The following is a 19,897-nucleotide window of genomic DNA, read 5'->3' on the forward strand; positions in this document are numbered from 1 at the left end:
AATTATAGAATCTCCAAAGATTCGAATAATTAAATATTCTCGAATCGCCAACGATTCGAAAAGGTAGTAATACTCGATTCGCTAAGCATAGGGAAGTATACAGAAATTATCTCTACATCTTTTATGCTGTGTAAAAATTTCATAGCAGTACCTCACAAGAACAAAAAATGTTTTTTTTTACTATGCGAATTTTTTTCGAGTTTTGCTTTTTTTGAGTTATGATACTATTGAAGTAAATGGGCGATATGTAGTTCATATAAGAGGTTTATTACATGTACATGTAATGAGAAAGTTTTATAAAAAATATTAAACATTATTTCTGCTGTCAGTGTATATAGTCGAAATATCCTTGGCCCATTAAGCCATCATTGCTTAATAACTCAAGTAGTTCTTCCACTAACAATAACAGAGGCGAATGTACCCACTCCCCGAGGGACGGCTATCGCGGTCCTTAGCCGTATGATTTCGTTTTCTATTGCCTCTTCCGCCAATATAAATCGTAGAACTACTCTAGTTCACCGGCGGATTGGACACGTTGGTCGACTGGCAAAAAAGTTTTTTAAGATGTATGTATATACATATCGCACGTTAAATAATATAGATATGTAAATCAAAATTTACGTTTTTGGAGATTTCATTATGCTATTAGTAAGCTTGATAAGTAGAATATATTCAGTTTAATAGATAACCAAACTTCCCAAATATGGCGATGTTATGTGTCTTTCCATCTGTCTTTTTGTATACCAACTGTATGAATTGATAAATCTTTGATTGCGTTTTCCAACAAAATTGAAATTTTGAAGTAATATTATTAAACGTGCGATATGTTTGTTTAAATCTTAAATAAAAGTTTTAAAATATAGTGTGTTTTCATAACTGTTCGGAGTTTTAAGGATGAGCTTACAAAGGGCTATAAGATTCCACATAGAATCGAATGATTATGATAAAAGCTCACCGAGGTTAGAATTACAATATACGAGCAATAGCACTCAAGTAATGAACTTATGTAATATAATACATCTGTGTAAACTATGTATGCTCTATTGTACCGTTAAAGCTTATTCATAATGTGTGAATGAATGTACATAGTGAAAATAAACAAGTAAAGTCGAATTTAAAAAAAAAATGCGGAATAAAGAATGCGTGCTTAAAACATTAAGGATTTCACTTCTGTTTGAGCCAATGTGAAGTAATGATAAGCATGTATGAGCTCAACAGCTAGCTTTCGCTTTATGTGGACGCGAATACTCTATACAAAAACATGTATACTAAATACTGGATAATAAGCTAAGAAACTATATTGTTTAATACACTACTGATTACCGTGAGTAGCACAGGCATCAACAAAAATGTTATACTTAAAAAAACAAAAACAAATAGAAAGCTATACGAATATTCACGTAATGATTAATAAAATGGTATCTTTTAAGCACAGAAAGTGTACAAAAATTGTCATAAATCAAACAACCGACTTTCATTTTAAATTTGCATTCAAAAGAGAAGTTCAGAAATGTAATCCGGATCAGATAAGCAACAAGTAAGTATTATTCAAAAAATGAATTTATATTGTTTAATATTCAAAAATTTCTTAATATTAGGGCGACAAATAAAACAGTTTCAAAAATAAAGTGTAGCGTAACTGGGATAGTTAAATTTTTTAAGCATATAATGTGTCTTATGGCACTGCAAATTAATCAACTTTAAAATCAATTAAAAACGTCTCCCACGCACTGAAATCTACTTCTGGATGTGCTATACTTTGCTCGGTAACTTTTTGTTGTAGCGCATTTAAATATTTCAAATCGTTACGATATTTAAATCGCAAATCCTGATCGATACAAATGTCCATGAGCGGTAAATCAATAACTGGTTTTGCGACACGCACTGTCTTTCGTAGTTTTCCCTCCAAATGTACAATGTCATTTTCCATGCGTGCCAGATTCAGAAGACCACCCGAAGCAATGGGAGTATGATGCAAAGAGTGGGTAGTGATTTTTAAGCAGCTCACTTGTCGCTTATTTAGAATTATTTGCATAAAATCTTTAGATGCATGCCATTCGCAATAGGCTTTCAAAGCTTCCAGTAGAAGCGATAGATGCTGCTCACATGAGATTTCATCGACTACATCTGAGCTGTCATCTACTTCTGCATGTAACTCCGCTTGCTTTTTTTGTTTCAGCCACCGTTTTTTTCTCATATAATGAAATACTTTTTCTGGAGAAAAGTTTTCTGAATACAAGAACCCAAACATTTGCAGAAATTGATCGATAAATGTGTATCGAACGTAGGGTATGCGTAGAACGTCAATAGCCTTAATATAGTTGCAAATGGACGAGTTCAAATTACGATCTAAAAAACAAAGAGCTTGATTGTGTGACGAGTACAAAAATACATGCGAGTGCAATACCTTTAAACTTTCGGAAGAAATCTAGTATAATTTGCTTTGTATTTGGACCAAGCTGTGGATATTTAACACCCAGTACGGTGTGCTCTATGTCGGCAGTGTTGCTTATGACCATCAAAAGTGCTATATATCGCTAGAAATTCGAAAATAAATGTTAGATTTATATTTTTCCAAACTTAAACAGAGGTTCGAAGCTTACCTCAAGAACTTTCAAATAGTTAACATTCAATCCTTTGTTAACTGCCATTGCAAACAGCAGGAAGAGCTGGCGGCCTAAAGCACTCAAATGGGCTTCTTCTGATATGCCAAGTACAAACACCGCCAGCGGTCTGCTATCAGTATAGAACAGCCAATTTTTATTTTTGCGATAATGATGCAGCAGCCACATTACGAAATCACTTTCAAGTATTTGTAAAATAAGACGCAAGACTATAAATAGTCTTTCCAAACGCTCAGTGGGCTTTAGTGCTGTATAAGTATTTAAACGACTATCACGTTCTTCCCATTTGTGGTGATCAAAAGGCTCACTATTGGGGGTCTCTGTTACCACCGACTCTTCCTTTGCTTTTTTCTCATTAGTTGGTGTTTGGGGTTCAGCTACAATCGATAGCTCTTCGCTGGTGCACTCGTTGAGTATAATTTCGGTCAAATCCAGTATGATATCAAAAACCTTTTTTGATTTGGACAACCTACTGTCCCTCTTAGATTTGTTGTTATAAATTTTTTCTGCGTCTAGGGGACGCTGAAAAAATCCAATGTAGGCTGTGTGCGTAGCACGCCAGCAAGGTGGAAATGTACGCACCATATAACTAAATAGCTCAATGGACTGGCGGTATGTGCGTATGAAAGCGGCATCTCCAGTTTTGGGGTTAAGGCTCTATAAGAAAATAAAACATTTTTGAGTTAGAGTAATTTAGTAAAAGTGCGATATGTGGGTAGAAAAATATTTGATACTAACCAAAATTAATTCAATCAAGTTGGTAAATGTATCCTCTCCGGGAAACTCATATCGCTGGCACATATCCATCGCCAGATTAATAAATGAAAGGTATCTCTGCTGTTTAAGAGTACAACGTAGTTGCATCAATCGTGCTTCACTAGGTTTGTCCATTTCATTAAATCGTTGCTGGAAATGCTGTTTTCGGCAGTATACTAAATCTTCAGCACAACGTGGTGGAAACTGTAGGCACAGACGCTGAACGGAATTAAGATACAAATTAGAGAAAAGAGTTGTCAATTTGTCAATGGATGCTGATCTCTGCACATTTCTATTGTCCTTGCTTGGAGATTCAGTTGGAGTCGGTACTTCTGTAACTTCGTTTTCTTTTTTTTCGATAGTCGACTTATTATTATTCAAATTTATTTTAGTTGCAGATGAATCTGTTTGTGGTTCAGCACAATCTTTGCTTCCGACATCTGTAGATTGCATATCAACTTGCATAGGTTCACCAGCTGTATCCTTCGTTGACACAATTTCATTACTGTCCATAGGGACGGGCTCATTTTTTGGTATTTTTTGTGGCGATTCGTCACTTAATTCGGCGTTCTCCTTATCTTCAGCCAAGGTTTTACGACTTATAGAGGGTTCAGCCTCATCCACTGTACTTGACATAACGTTCCCACTTCTGGTGCGCCTGCTGGTCACCGGTTTTGGAGAGTTCTTCTCTGATCTGGATTGATTGCGTGTTCTCACTTGAATATTTGAGTTCGAAGAACGAAGTGATCGACGGATTATATTTGTATCGGCATTAACTGGAGATGTCTTTACTTTAACTCTATCTGTTTTCGCATTTTTATTAAAATCTGTTTTGCTTTTGCGCGGCATTGTAAATAAAACCGGGTTGCCATCTCGCTTTTAAAGTATTTATAAACTCAGGGACAGATATTTGTTTTTATTTTTGTTACTTTGAGTCAAATCTGTAGTCATCTTCAGGAACTTTAGGTTATCTCCGTTCGATTTGATCGGTTCTTTTTAGTCTTTATTTCAATAAGACTTGTAGTTTCTTATCGGAGGGAAATTACAAAAAAACATTCATTTTTCGGTGCCTTTGTGTAGAGCATTACAAAGAGTTGGCAACTCTGAAACAATACACACATTGGCTGCATTTCTTTATTCATTCTGAACATTTGGAATAAACTTTTTTGTTTACTTATTCTTTATAATATTCCTGATGATATGCTAACGTATATTTCAAACGTATTCTGTTTGTTCCGGCTGTGAAATGGGATTATCCGGAATGTATAAAGAAACGCAGCCATTAAATGTGTTGCCAGTTGTTCCAAAACACTAATATTGGCTCTTAAAAATTTTGAGCCGTCAAAAAAATATACATATCAAATTGTTAATGGAAACAAGCTCTCAAGAAAAGCAAAAACTCCATATAAAATAAGCACAAGGCAACCAAGGTTTGCAACAGAAATATATGCCCGTTCCATTATTTCTTGAGGAAAGAGTGAGGCAACAGGCTGTGAGGTATCAAAAATGTCAAAATTCCTTGGACACACACACGAAATATTGGCAATTTTTTCTTGACCGTTTTCTTGAGAGCTGCATACAGGGCTTTAGGCTGATGCAGAAAACTGCGGCAGCATCTCACCGGGATTGATTAGTTAACTTGCTAATGGAGGCTGCTTGGAGCAGAAGCAAAATTATTCTGAGGAAATGCTGTTAATATAATAATAAACATTTCGGGAACGGCTTTGCCGTGCCCTATGTACACAAAATGCAGCGAATCGTCCCAGCGCTACACCTGCATCTACGCTTCTTGCATCTTGACGGCTGTCGCAATTTAACACACAGCACTTCATTGTATTCGTTTTTACGCAGTCTTCAACTCAAAAATTACTCACAAATTGCAAATTAACAGAATTTAAACTGATTTTTAACTTATAATTCAAATTTCTCCTTCGCTGATTTGTAAACAAAGGTTTATTTACAAGTTACCACAACTGTCAAAATCGGCAAAACCAAAGTAGCGGTACCACTGACGGCGCCACCCTTGTTCGCTGCACCGTGTGCTACCACATTGCTTGCATTTTTTTCTTTATGCTTCGTCTTCATATTCTTTGTTTACTTTTCACAGAAAATAACATGGCGCCGAAATTACAAACCTCAGCCAGAAAATTACTTTTTTCTTTTGCTTCACTTGTCAGATCTTGTGTAGTTGGATCATGAAACAACCAAGGTTGATAGGTAGGTTGTTTTATCAATCTTGCCAAAGAACAATCAGCGGTTCAATACAAAATGTAAACAAACAAGCAAATACAACAGCAATTTCAAGGAGCAAGCAACAGTGTTGCCACTGTTTGGCATATTTAAATAAGGTGATTTGAAACCCAACGAAAGTTAAATGACATTTAAAAAACAATCCACAATTAACCTTAAGTGTCGTTTAAATATTCATTTGAAATTGGCCGTAAGGTTATCAGAAGCTATCCGGTCGCTCTCCGGAGTGCCGTGTTTTGGCAGGTTTGTAGCTTCGTCCACTGCGTTCTTCTAGAGCCCGGCGGCCACACTGATCGGCCGGTCAATCGCCTTGTATGTATGTTGCCAGCAACATACTTTCTTCCCACCCTGGTGCGAAATAAAGTCAATTGACATTATTACATTTTCAAAAGCGTAATAAAGTCAACAAAAATTTGGAAATAAAGTCATTGACGCTATTCCTCATTCAAATGGAAATAACGTCAACAATGCTTAAAGTATGTCGATTCATCGAAAAAAATGTTGTTCTTACAATAAACATTGCCCCGTAAGTGTTGTTTTTTAATAGAGGAAAAAGGTTATTGCCAAATCCTCAGTGTGGTGCTATTAATCCACACACAATCATGAACTACCACCAATTGATTTTATTAAAAAAATTTAAATTACGAATATGTAAAAACACGATGCGAAAAACTAAACACCTGCGCACAGCTGGAATACGAGAAATATTTGAAGAAAGAGTGTAGAAATGATCCATAACTTGCAAAACATTTTTCGTTTCCACAAAAATAAAGCGAACACTATTAAATTGATGAAACAGTCCATGTCCAAAAACCCGGAGGAACACTGAAAGAATTCTGTGTTTTAAATTAGCATATTTTGAACGAATTCGGAATGTCTAGGGTGGAAAAGAAACCAACCTTTCTATAAGGAAACAATGGCTGCGTTTCTTTATACATTCCGGATAATCCCAATTCACAGCCGGAATAAACAGAATGCGTTTGAAATATACATCAACATATAATCAGGAACGTTCTAAGGAATAAGTAAACAAAAAAGTTTATTCCAAACGTTCAGAATGAATAAAGAAATGCAGCCAATTATAGAAAAAGAATTTTCTTACACTGTATTCATGTCTCCGCCAGCAATTTGTGGAACCGAGATCATATAAGTTAATTGATTGGTTTTCACACACTTTTGAAACACAAATTATATGCTTTTTTACTGCAGACAAGTTGTTGCCCCAAAACACAGCAGAAATCTTCCAATCAGGGCTGCCAACTATCCTTAGTTATGAGGTGCCATATTGAGGATAAAAAAGTGCCAAAATGTGCCAAAGAGAGAAATAATAAATTATGCCAAATTGAAAAATTAAGTGCCATTTGAAGTAAAATAGGGAGAAATGGCACGGTTTGAGCCAAGTTGGCATCCCTGCTTCCAATAACTTACAAATATAAAAAGGTGAAATATCGAGGGCTTGAATTCATTAATACCCTCTATCTGCAATTTGCACAAAAACTAATTTGTGATTTTAGAAACCATGTGGGACTTATTACCTGTCGTTATATAAGGTAACATTAATATCACTGATGACAGTTAAAGCTTGGGTGGATTTTTATATTAGAATCTCATCTTTGTGAAAAATGTGCAGATAGAGGGTATTTTATTGAATATAAGCCCTCGATGTTTAAAATATATAAAAATTTTATTTCAACGTATACAAAAAGTAAATCCACCTGCGTTACAGCACGGTGGGAGACGGGGAAGGGCCGCCGCGAAGCTAAGCAAATTTAATGTTTGAAAGAGAAATAATGTCAATTGATTTTATTTCGTTTTTAAAAAATGTAATAATGTCAATTGACTTTATTTCGCACCAGAGTGAATTCATTTATTTAAATAATAAATAATATAATAAATGGCAGGTTTCAAGTTGCTGAAGAACCTCGTTGATTTTTAAAAATTTTTTTGCTATCAGTGTTACGTATTTTCTTCCATATAAAAACGAACTTCTTTGTATAGAAAAAAATGCGTGACACTGTTTATTATACTAAAATTTAAAGGACTATAAAATTGCGTACCAAACATTTTTCTCAAAATTCTGATTCCAAAGTTTAAAATTTTGGTGAAACTCTGAGGAATTTCATTAATTGTTGCATAAAGTTTGAAATTGGGATTTACATGGTTTTCGTTAGACGATAAGCTGGGCTTTTATAAAAAATTAATAAGCTAAAAAAAAAAGAAAAATATGTCGCGACACTATAAAATGTTCATTAATTTACTTAAATTCTTGTTTATTTACTTACAAAACTTTAAAATTTTTACTTTTATGATTTTGTGTGGAGATTTTTTTGTACAAAAAGTTTCATGACTTAAGCTCTAGTTTTCTGTAAAAGTTATTACATATAATGAAACACGTGCAATATAAACATATCTATAACAAACACGTTACCTTTTACATTGTGAGTTAGTTATCTGTCCATATTTTGTTAAACTATCCGCACGAGTATTATAAAAAATTTCACACAAACGCGTTTCAACATAGATATGGTACATAATATGACCGATAGTGGCCGCCATCGATAGTTGCGATAGTGATGTCCCATCGATACTATCGATAGTGCCATCGATAGTTTGCCACCACTAGATTACTGATGATTGTCGACCACTCAAAAATTCGCTGACCACTCTTTGAGTCCCAGTGGGAGAGAGGAAGCCTGAATGCCTTCTGGTAGCGTGGAGTGGCTGACGGTATCAAACGCCTTTGACAGATCCAACGCTACTAGGACTGTTCTCTCACAAGGGAGGTTTCGGTTTAGGCCACGGGTTATCTGAGGGTTTATGCAGTTAGGTGCCGTTCTTGTGCTGTGCACTTTACGGAAACCATGCTGATGCTTCGTTTGGGTCAGGTGGCTGGTATAGTACGGGAGTAGCAAGTGTCTAGGCTACCGGAGAAAGGAGGATTATCGGACGATAAGACCGAAGCAGTGGGACCAACCTCCCCATTTTTCAGATTTCTGGAATGATGAGAGTGGCCAAAGACATGTTGACGATCTTAGTAAGGTAGTCTACTCCCACAGGACCAAATTTTTTCAGCATCAACATGCATATTCCGTCGGGTCCTATGGCTTTGGAGGCATTCGCCTTCTCTATGGCTACCTGAACCGCACCGCTGGTGAAAGCAAGAGGCGCACTAGGTGTTGGCAGTTAGGACAGCCTCGTGGTACCTCGACGTTTGGCTTTGTCCCCCATGGGATGCAGCGTAAATTGTCGGTTAAAGTAGCTCGCGCATCGCTCCGAATCCGACTAGGCGCTGCCGCCGAAAGAGATTTCTGTCGTCATGCTTCGTCAGGTTGGGCAGTGGTTGACTATAGCTTGCTCACATCAGAGGTGAAATCTTCAAATTCAGCAGGAAAATTCGGACGGGGGTCCAAAATACATCCGGCTGGGATGAAGCGGGCTGCAGCACGAGTGATAACTCGGCGGAACTTACGCTCACCTACGTGAACGTCGGTTGGTGTGGAAAGGACAGAGGAGGTGCTTTCAGTAACAACCGCGAAGCCGTTCCAATCAGTTTGGGAAAGGTTGATGTAGGTTTGGTGCTCCGCGGATGACTATGGGCAGATGATCTGATGCTAAGGTCGCCACGTTATGCTGTTTATCATACCAGCGCTTACGAAAGCGATAACTCTTACCTGAGCAGATTAAACGCATATGTGCCAAATAAGTGTCCGGCATGCGGAGAGACACCTCATGACTCGAAACATCTCTTCGTATGCCCGGAAAACCCGACAACCCTAACGCCTTTGTCCCTGTGGACCGAGCCTATCGAGGCTGCACGATTCTTAGGGCTGTCGTTAGTGGAGCTTGACGACAACGACTGAGATATCAACCGATCCGGACGGGGTTGTTGTAGCCGCTACAACAACAACAAGGCGACCTACTGCAGCTGGCCATAATCTTGGTGAGCGCGTCGTCGTTCATTGTGCAGAATGTCGAAGTGTGTTCCCCTACGATAATTCGATAGGCTTGAATGTCAAAGATCGTGGTGCGTGTTAAAGTCACCGACTACCATACGGTTTTCACCTTTGAGGAGCGCTCATATTTCAGGGTGATATCCTGCCGGGAAGCTGGTGACAGAGGTATTAAAACATTAAATATTTCGAGATCGATAGCGCTTGACCGGATAGCAATACCACCACCATTATCTCGCTCTCAAGGTCGACGGTGCACGTTGTATATTTGGCAATTCAATGCTGCATACAGATCTTCAACCCTTAGATTCGTTTCACGCCTTCCGGTTTCCAGTTTCATGATTCAATAATTGAATCATGCTGTTAACCGGCAAGCTCCGGTTGGAATCATACCGGACAAGTTAACAATCTCTCGAGCGCGGACGTCAAAATTGGGAAAGGAATAGTCGCACATCAGGTAAATTCTTCAATGAACAAACAGAGATTACAGAAACAAAGCCAACCAGAACTGAAGTTATCTAATTTTTGTTTGTTTCTCATTAAATCTTTGTATGTCTTAATGCCTCCATCTGCTATAGTTTTGCCTAGACACTTGCCGGCATGATGCCAATTAGCGTGGGCCGAAAATCCGCTTTTTTTTAGAATTTTAATTGGTAATAGCAAAAATATGATTCATTATGCTTTAAGAAAAATCTGTGTGAAATTTGGAATTTTTTGGTCAATACCCTAGGCTCGCCCAAGTCCATCAAAAAATAAAAATTAATAAAAAAATTTATTAATACATTTTATTTTTAATATTTTTATTGGGCTTTGTACCACGATTGTTTATTAGGAAAAATTGAAAAAGCAACAAAGTCTAAGCGGCAGAAGTTATAGCAGCTACCGCTTAGACTTTGTTGCTTTTTCAATTTTTCCTAATAAACAATCGTGGTACAAAGCTCAATAAAAATATTAAAAATAAAATGTTAATACGCCACAATAACATTGACAAATACATTAATTACTACATTTGTTTACTAAAACTGCTATAATCCTCGAAAATATTAGTCCTACATAATTTGGTATATGGACCTTTTTTGTAGAGAATCGAAGTTAGCTAAGAAAAAAAATTTTGTTTAGTGCTTGATCTTTGATGGTCTTGGGCGAGCCTAGGATATTGACCGAAAATTTTCACATTTCACACAGATTTTTTTAGAGCATAATGGACCATATTTTTGCTATTACCAAGCAGAATTCTAAAAAAGCAGATTTTCGGCCCACGCTAATGTTTATATGATCAAGTAAATTCTGCTATTTGAACCAGTGCGAATAACACAAATGCTTGCTGGCCAACAACGGACAATGCTCGAATTTCGTTAGTTTGCTTACGAAATAGACACAGCTACAAAGCTCTGACAGCTATAAACTGCGATATAAATTAAAGCGCCGACTTTGGTGATCATTAAAGATATTCCCACATGTGAGTGAATTCCGTTTGCTGCATTTTGCCGGTAGCCAGCTGTTGGGGAAAATACTTATACTTTTATGTATCAGTTAAACAAAGCAATTAACGTTTGTTTGTTGGATAAACGTAGCAGCACCATAGTGTTGCCCGCAGGCACGTCTGTTGGCACAAACATGGTTTTGGCTAAAATTAGAACATGTCTTAGTTTGGAACTGCAACAAATACCGTCAATTGGTGGTTGGTGTTTGACGTTGTCATAAGTTGAATAATGTCTCAATTAACTTTTTATTTCGATATGCGAAGGTATGCGAAACAACTATGTATTTAAGGAATGTTTGCTGCTTGAGTAATAAAACTACCGGAATTTCACAGTAAACTATTTCAGTATATCGCAGATGCACGTAACCAATGTTTTATTCGTTCATAAAGTAAGGATCTACAAAGAAATTAGATCAAATTTAGACAGGGCTGGATTACGACGCGGGGCCGCGGGGAAGTGTAGGGGCCCTATAGAGATTACCTGTAGGTCAAATGTAACGCGTTTCTATTAACTATCGATATATATCGATATCACAATTGCATTGCTTTATCAATTACATTACTATGGTAATTTTGTGAAATCTAAAACTTATTTACATTAATAACCGTATATAACATTATATTATTGGAACGACATTTTCGACTTGCAAAATGGTAATAATATCGTCCAAGCCGAGTTTGCAACGTAAAGCCCTGTCTAAACTGAGAAGAATCAGATGAACCAATCGATCTTCTTCTATTCTAGTACGAATTGGATATTCGATTAATTTACGTTTTGAAAATTATCTTTCGCTATTATAATTCGTTACCATTATCAATAGGCACAAGTGCAGAATTATTTCCGCATTGAAAAACGAGGAATGCAAATTGTTTTCTTTGATAACGCACTATAAATACATTTGTAGAGCTTTATTTCCGGTTTTTCGCGGTAACGTGTATTCTATTCACGATGCGGAAAATGAAGGTGGTGCCATTCGCGGACCGCTAACCCTCTCTTCGTCGATTTGACGGAATCTACCCATTCGCTGACGTCACACAATACTTTTGTTTACATTCACTGTTGCCAACTTGGTGCTTTTCGCACCAAATTTAGCGGGTATTCAAAATGCGAAAATTGTTGAGTTTGGTGCTGGTGCGTTTTTCGTGCCCTTGTTTTTTAGTTTGAAGACACCAAATTTGAAAATCTTAAAAAAATAAAAGCAAAAGTTATAGGAACCGTAAGTGTGATAGCAACTTTATCAAAAATTTTAACAAAATCATGGCACAGTGCAATCATAAGCGAGAACAAAATACGTGCAAGCACCTTCCTTCAATCATGCCAGAAGAAATCGACCGCCGTGCAAGAAACATTGATTTTTATTAATTTGAGTCGGCATCCTTACAATAAAATTATGTATGCATATAAAGTCCATAAAATACACCAATAAAAATTTGCTGCTTTTTCAAATTCAAAACTTGGCAACACTGCCTTTTGTTCGGCGCCAGTGTCGCCGCGCCGTCTTAAGAAAATGTATCACCGACCAAGCAAAAAATGTATCCAATTTTCTTTTTTACGTATCCATCTCATAATTTGTAAGAAAACAAAACATTTTCAAGAAAAAGACATAATTTAACCCATCCTAAGAACTTGGAATATATGTATATATTTTTATTTTCCATAAAATCAAACATTTATAATTTTAGTTTGTAAGTAAAATTTTTTGTGCATAAGTATTTTGCAAAGTATAATAAATAGTAATTAATATGTTACATTTGTACCTGTACACTCTAAAAAGCGCATGTATGTAAACGTAAACAGTCAGTGTTTACGTCTTTTAATATACGCAAATTAAAAAAAAAATTTTTAGAGTGTATTTAAAGTCTTTTCAGTAAAATGCATTCAAATTTCCTTAAATAAATCAAATTTAGTTTTTTAAACAGTGTATTTTAAACGACACTGTGATCTGTTTTTCTTTTTAACCGACTTCACAAAAAGGAGAAGGTTATCAATTCGTCGAAAATTTTTTTTTATGTATGTTACCCCATATCTTTGGACCACGTTAACCGATTTCAATAATTCTTCTTTTTTTTTAAGGAAAGGTGTTACCTCATAGGTGGTCCATACTAAACCCGATCATTGTGTCATGAGGAAATTAACGATTCTTTTAAATTTTTATATAAGAATTGAAGTCGTTTTTTTTGCTTAAAAATTACTTGTTAAATTAAGAAATGAAAATATGTCATATGAAAGAGATCACTACATTTATACTTTATATATATATTAAGATCTTGCTTAAAGCACCCTTTTTAGCTAATTAAAACAATTACGCTAATACCTTTTTTGGTGACATCTCTTCATATGTTCATTGCTTCGTTCACAAAAAATAAAATGCTTCAATTTCAGGTTTAGTAGTCATTTTTAATACATTTAGAAAACCTAATGTTTTCTACCATCTTTAATGGAAATCGATTTTTGAACGAAAAAAACGTAAGGGAAAATATAAAATTTTGGCCTATTTAAAAAAGTATCCACATTTATACTGATCGGAAAAAATAAGTATCTCGCAAAAATCCGTCTAAAAATGTATCCGATTGGATCTATTTAGATCCAAACGGCATCCCTGTTCGGCGCCTCCTCTTTTTCTTGTCAAGTTCGTATTGCTCTCTCATTCTTGTATTTATTGACGTTATGCTCGGTTGCTCTCAGCTCGATTAGCGCAATCGATACAGTTAAAAGATTGCGTACAATTCGCGATACAAAAACATCCACGATACAACTTTCTACCAGGGAAAAATTTTGTAGGGAAGCGCATAAAAACTCGTAAATAAAGATCCTCGGCATGAACAACGAAAAGCCCCGCATTGATTATTGCGAATGTGAAAGCGAATGCGAATGTTAAAATTTATGCGGAAGTTCCGCGGTTGCGAATGCGAATGCGAATATTCGAAACAACGCTGATTCAAACTAAAAACAAAAGTACCAAAAACGCACCAAGCACCAAACTCAAAAATTTTCGCGTTTTGAATATCCACTAAGTTTGGTGCGAGAAGCATCAAGTTGGCAACAGTGAATGTAAACAAAAGTATTTAATGATGTCAGCGATTGGGTGGATGCTGTCAACTCGACGAGGAGAGGGTTAGCGGTCCGCGAATAGCGCGACCTTTCTTTTCTGGATTGTACGGCAATCCTGTATGTCGTGTTTCTTGAAAAACTTAAATGGAGAATCCGCCATTTTTTGTCCGTGTTAAAAATTGTTCGACTGTTATTGACGGACATTTCATCGAATGTGGCAGATCCGGAGTTAAGTCTTAGTACTATCGCCGTCGAAAGTCAATGACAAATCTCCGAGTGCATTTATTCCATGAAAAATCATCTCACATAACCCAGTTGCCATTCGGAGGCGGCGTGAACTATGGGTTTCTCCATTTGTGTGACAACATCAAGACGCATACCACAAATTGGAGAAGTTCGGCAAAACACTTAGCAAAAAGTGTAAGCGCCAAAATATTATTATTATTATTATTTCTTTCCTCTGCTTGGAGCTGGCGGTGTGTATGACGATAGGGTTTTCAAGGATATAACTATCTTCTTTCCATTCGTTTTTCGAGGGAATTTGTTTGGTTAAAGCCATTTTCCAAACTTGAGGTCGGTGTCGTGAAGTCCAGGCCAGATACTATGTAGTATTTTCGAGTGATTAGATCTTGTGTCCTTCCAGTGTCGTTTGTGACTGCATGATACCTTGCCTGTAGTTTACCGATAAAGTTCATAGATTAGAGATTGAGCAGAAGTTTGAAAGCCTTGGTTGGGCTGGAGGGTAGCGCTTCTTTGATGACTTTTCAAAGCTTTTCCCCATTCGCATTGTTGTCAATTGCAAGTTTTAATGCACATAAGGTAGTTAATAATATCCTGTATCTCTCTTCCGAATTGCGATTCCAAGTGAGTCTCCTTTCCAAGATGATACTTATGTATCTAAGATAAGTTAAGACAAGACGACCTAAAATTTTTTTGTATATCTAAAGATTGTACCTGATCCAGTATGTTCAAGACACTCTCAGCTTGCCTAATGAATCCTAACAGGGCGCTGGTAGACGAGTTACTTATTACTACGGGTTTGACGATTGGAGTTTTGAAATAAATCAATCTTTGTTTAGCCAAGGCTAGACAGTCACAAGTAATGTATTCGGAAGTTTCCTAGTCCTAATTGTGACCCGTTAGATACCCTGATGGCACTCCTGTTTGGTTGAACAACATCTGATCTATTGAAAAGGTCTGTCTATGCCCTCAGAAGGCCACAGAATGGTTCCGGTCCTAAGAAGGCAGTTACCAGAACATGTTTTGAATATTAGCCGAATGGGATCACAAATCGGAGTTTTTTTTTGGTAATAACTCAACTCCATCGCCAACTGGCGGATTAAATTGTGAAACTAAACTATCCAGAGACCCACTCTAATATACACAAAAAGTTTCATTAAAATTAGTCCAGCAAACACACCTACATAAGAATTATATATACAAGATAGCTAAAAGTCAGTGAGTTTGTAAGCGCCACGCCCTCTTTTCAAAAAGCCCCATTTTTCTCCATAAGTATGGGATTGATTTCATATATCTCCGAACCCAGTTCCAGATCTCTACCATGAACACTTCCAGAGATATACAGTATGAAAAATTCGGTTTGCATGGGAGGTGCCACGCCCCCTTTATATATCGTTTTTTTTTAGCCTGTAACCATCCTTGGGACATCTCAAGTAGGTGTCCGAAATTAAAAAAAAAAAAACGGTTCAGCCGTTCTCGAGTTTTGCGAACAGAAAAAAATGGCTTTCAAATTATATATTAGTGTATAGATATTGTATTAGATTGTATTAGATATAGATATTAGTAAAGATGTACAATATTTGAATAAAGACTAATCAAAGTACATAATCAATAACCCACGCTGACGCTAATAGGATAGTTTCGGTATTGGCAAAACTACATTATTTATAGCCTTAAGTCATTTAATTTAGTAATATTTATTTGAAAAAAAAAATAAAATAAAAATAAAATTCAGCCACCGGTGGGCACACAGTGGACAACATAGTCAATTAGCCAGCTGTAGTGTAAGTCGCAGGATAGGTTCGTCGCTTAAGTCTTTCGTTGAAAGCAGAAATCGTAAGAAATGCCTGAAAAACGGTATCAGCAAATCAAATACATACTATTACATAACAATGTGCCACATACTAAAAAAAAAAATACGTATAAATTTGCTTTTACTCAGTTGCTTACATGCAACAAAATCGTAGATTAAGTGGGGCTACAACTATTCTAATAAATCCCATTGCTTGCTAAACACCACAACTAGTTGCCGTTACTTTGCTATGTTTTATTTTTAATCTTTTATCGGTCAAAAGCAACGATGTGTTATACAGTCGTATGCACTGGTGAATAATGGTGATCCTGCTATTAACGGTTTCAAGTGAAAGGCATATCAGCAAATAGCGGCCTGCTGACACAAGCAAAGCGTACAACAGCAAAAAAAAAAAAATAAAAAATAATAAAACAAGAAAATAGAGCAATGGTGCAGCATAATGGCAACTACGCCTACTAACCTACGTTGGCGAATTTTCACTGGACATGATATTCTTTTTTTCACCAGCCTGACGTATGCACGCGAGCAACGGCTAAGAGAAGAAGAAAGAAACTGCCTTTATAACGCCTGACAGCTCGAATAGTACGCCAATTCAATTGCTTAGTTGAATGAATGGACAGTCGTCGGCCATTTGGATGGCTGACTTTTGGCCAGTATAGTTATGTCAGCATTTTGAGTGAGCATTTTTGTTTGGGCGCCACATTCATTTTAGCAGTGACTTAATCGATTTTCAACTAGCAAACATATTTCTCTATCTGCTAGCCGGCCATGCACGCAAAGCTACAAAGTTAGCTGGAGCGTGCAAAGCTGCGTGGGGCTTGTATGTGTATACATATTTTTGACGTGCAACAAATAAATAAAATAAACAAAATTTAGAACACGCAATCGATTTTAGGCTTGTGATTAATTTTTAAATTATTTGCCTGAAATGTTGCACATATATCTATTCATGCAAATATGTTAGATAGCTTGTTATTAATGAATGACGAGAAATATTTGCATATGCGGGTATAGTTAATTTGGCTTGGTTTTGGCGTTGCTATGATTTAAATATAGATTTTTTTTTTTAAGTCAAGATATCATTTTGTGCCTAACAAATAAATGACCAAAGACGTTTCTTCAGTTGTGGTACCTTAAAGATGTTGAAGTTGTGAAAATGTTGCCACCTCGAGAAAAGGGTGTGAAGTAAAGTCTCCCGCCGTAAAAAAATATATAAAATGAAGTGAATGCGCAAGACCGTCAAAACAAAAAAAATCAGCGCTAATTCCTATCCACATAAACTTGCACCTGTTTGTACCCAAAAAATAAGTAGGCTAAACAACCGCGTACCAAAAAATTCTAATTAAAAAGTGCTTTGATGAAAATTTGCGGAACTGTCCTAAGTTTTGGAATAAATTTGGGACCTTGATTGGTATGTTTTTTCTGTAGCAAAAATTATATTAAAAAAAAACGAAACAAGAGGCGAAATGTAGTAAAATGTTATTTAAAAATTTCAGTGCAATATAGAATAACAATATGCGTATTCATTGAAAGAACAGGTGGTGTAAAAGAATGAACAGGTATTGAAAATGTACTTTAAATTAATTTTAATTTTTTTATCCTTAACTGGTAAAGTAAAAAAGACGGAATTAGAGTGTTTACATTAGGGTGGTGAAAACAAAGTAAAATCTAAATTTTAGTATACCCCTTTTTTATTTTGAAATCAAAGAATATTTAGAGAATGCTCAAATTGCTCAAAATTGTCCTTGTATTTTATATGGAAAAAATCACTTTTCGTAGAAATGATACAGAATTCTTGAAAATAGATATTTTTCGATAGGAGATTACCAGTAATAATACTCAATTGTATATTTAACCATTTTTTCATTGTAACTATATTTTATAGGTCCGTCAAAAATTCAATAGGGAACTAATGAACAATTTTTAGTATAAAAAAATGGTTAAACAAACATTTGGGTATTATTACTGGAAGTCTCCTGAAGAAAACTAGAGTTTTCCCATGAAAAAATATTGATTTTCAAGAATTCTATACGATTTGTACGAAAAGTGTTTTTTGCCATATAAAATACATAGAACACTTTGAACTTTTTAAGCGACCTCTAAACATTTTTTAATTGCAAAATAAAAAAAAGGTGTATAGTTTTTCGGTATAGAACAACTTAAAGGGGTAGCGGCATTAAAATTACGACTTTACTTTTTTTGGACCACCCTAATTGATTAATAAAATTCTTAACATAAAATGTGTTAACTTTAGTGGCTTCCTGGCGGTATACATATAATTCATTTTATAAAGAAAGGGCGGTTTAATTTTTTTAGTTGATAAATTGCTTTACAAAAATATCAAACACGTTCTTTACTTATTTTGAGTTATCTGGTTTTATGGCTATATTTTTATACCTTTCATGAGCATGAAATGGTATTATAACTTTGGTCCGATGTTTGTAAGTACCAGAACAAAAAGAGATAGACCCATTAAAATGTATACTTATATGATCAGAACGTCGAGCTGAGTTGATTTATCCATGTCCGTCTGTCCGTCTGTTTGTATGCAATCTAGTCTCTCAGTTTTCGAGATATCCGGATAAAATTTGGTAGGTGGGTTTATTTTTATAATGTATTAATCATTTGTCGGAACCGGAAGAATCGGACCACTATAACATATAGCTCCCATACAACTGATTTTTCAGATATGAGATTTTTCGTTATAACTTCACCATTTATGCAGCTAGGAACATGAAATTTCGCACCATTTTCACTCATTATTAACAGAATACTTACAGTGAAAATAACAAGGTTCGGGTGACTACAACATATATCTTCCATACATCTGATTGTTCAGATATGGGATTTTACTGTAAAACTCCTTTATTTGAACAGCTAAAACCGATAAATTTCGTAAGATATTTTATAAATAATAATACAAAGTCTACTGAGAAAATCGTCAAAATCTATGCTGTATAAGCTTTATCTTCTATAGCACTGATTGTTCAGATACCAGTTTTTGCGATATATCTCCTTTATGTAGGAAACTAAACCCAATAAATTGTGTTACCGGTTTACATACCGATCACATAGCAGTGAAAATCACTTAGATTGGTGCCATATAAAGTATATCCTCCATACCTCTGATTGTTTAGAGGCGATTTTTTATATAAGTATGTAACTCCTCTATCGATGTATGCAGATGTATTCAAAATCAGTAATCTGTCAAACTAAAATTTGCAGATGTTCATGAATGGTATGAAGCCTTCGGCATAGCCGAAGACAGCGCTGCTCTTACTTGTTTTAATTCAGTTCAAAACAATAAAATGCACTGACGAATAATAATATGTAACCAAAAAACTTAGTATCCGAGGTTAGGTTGAAGTGGCTGTCAGGGACTCCACTAGCACACCTTGGGCCTTAAGATTTTGGGCCTACGGCTTTGATCGCTTTTCGTTCCATTTTGGCCACCTAAGTTTTGTATTGCTCAAGTGGCGAGTTTAGCCCACCTGTCACTTTCGAGTTTAAGAAATAGGTCCTTTAGAGTGAACTGGCAGATAGCGAGCAGCCTGCCTAAACGCTTTCAGGCCTGCGAAAGTGGAGCGGCTGTGCCCTACCTTGCAAGCATTTAAGTTGGCTCGTATATTCCGGTGTCCCAGCACCCATACATACCAAGTGAATAACATACTGCTTAGCCATCTAGTATAGAGATCTACGACAGTTCACTACGGCTTTTGAACGCCATGT

The 19,897-nt window shown here is 36.1% G+C and overlaps 1 protein-coding gene across 1 annotated transcript; it reads right to left on the reverse strand.

Moving 5' to 3' along the window:
- Window positions 1-1,542: 1,542 nt before the first annotated feature.
- LOC118746283 lies at window positions 1,543-4,276 on the reverse strand. The gene is made up of 4 exons (XM_036480124.1): window positions 3,363-4,276; window positions 2,604-3,281; window positions 2,408-2,537; window positions 1,543-2,349 (listed from the first exon to the last, which is right to left on the reverse strand). Exons 1-4 carry the CDS (start codon window positions 4,227-4,229, stop codon window positions 1,691-1,693), a joined length of 2,334 nt encoding a protein of 777 aa, XP_036336017.1. The 5' UTR covers window positions 4,230-4,276; the 3' UTR covers window positions 1,543-1,690.
- Between the last annotated feature and the right edge of the window lie 15,621 nt (window positions 4,277-19,897).

This window comes from Rhagoletis pomonella, unplaced genomic scaffold, assembly GCF_013731165.1.
Source record: "Rhagoletis pomonella isolate Grant_MI unplaced genomic scaffold, Rhpom_1.0 Rhpom_scaffold_00010, whole genome shotgun sequence".
In the NCBI taxonomy this organism is placed as follows: domain Eukaryota; kingdom Metazoa; phylum Arthropoda; class Insecta; order Diptera; family Tephritidae; genus Rhagoletis; species Rhagoletis pomonella.

Bases quoted from the DNA above. Each gene is read 5' to 3' on its own strand.
- LOC118746283 (XM_036480124.1), bottom strand. From the start codon at position 4,229: ATGCCGCGCAAAAGCAAAACAGATTTTAATAAAAATGCGAAAACAGAT. The intron at 3,282-3,362 runs GTTAGTATCAAA...ATTTTCTTATAG, and splicing joins ACTTGATTGAATTAATTTTG to AGCCTTAACCCCAAAACTGG. The intron at 2,538-2,603 runs GTAAGCTTCGAA...TCGAATTTCTAG, and splicing joins ACTATTTGAAAGTTCTTGAG to CGATATATAGCACTTTTGAT.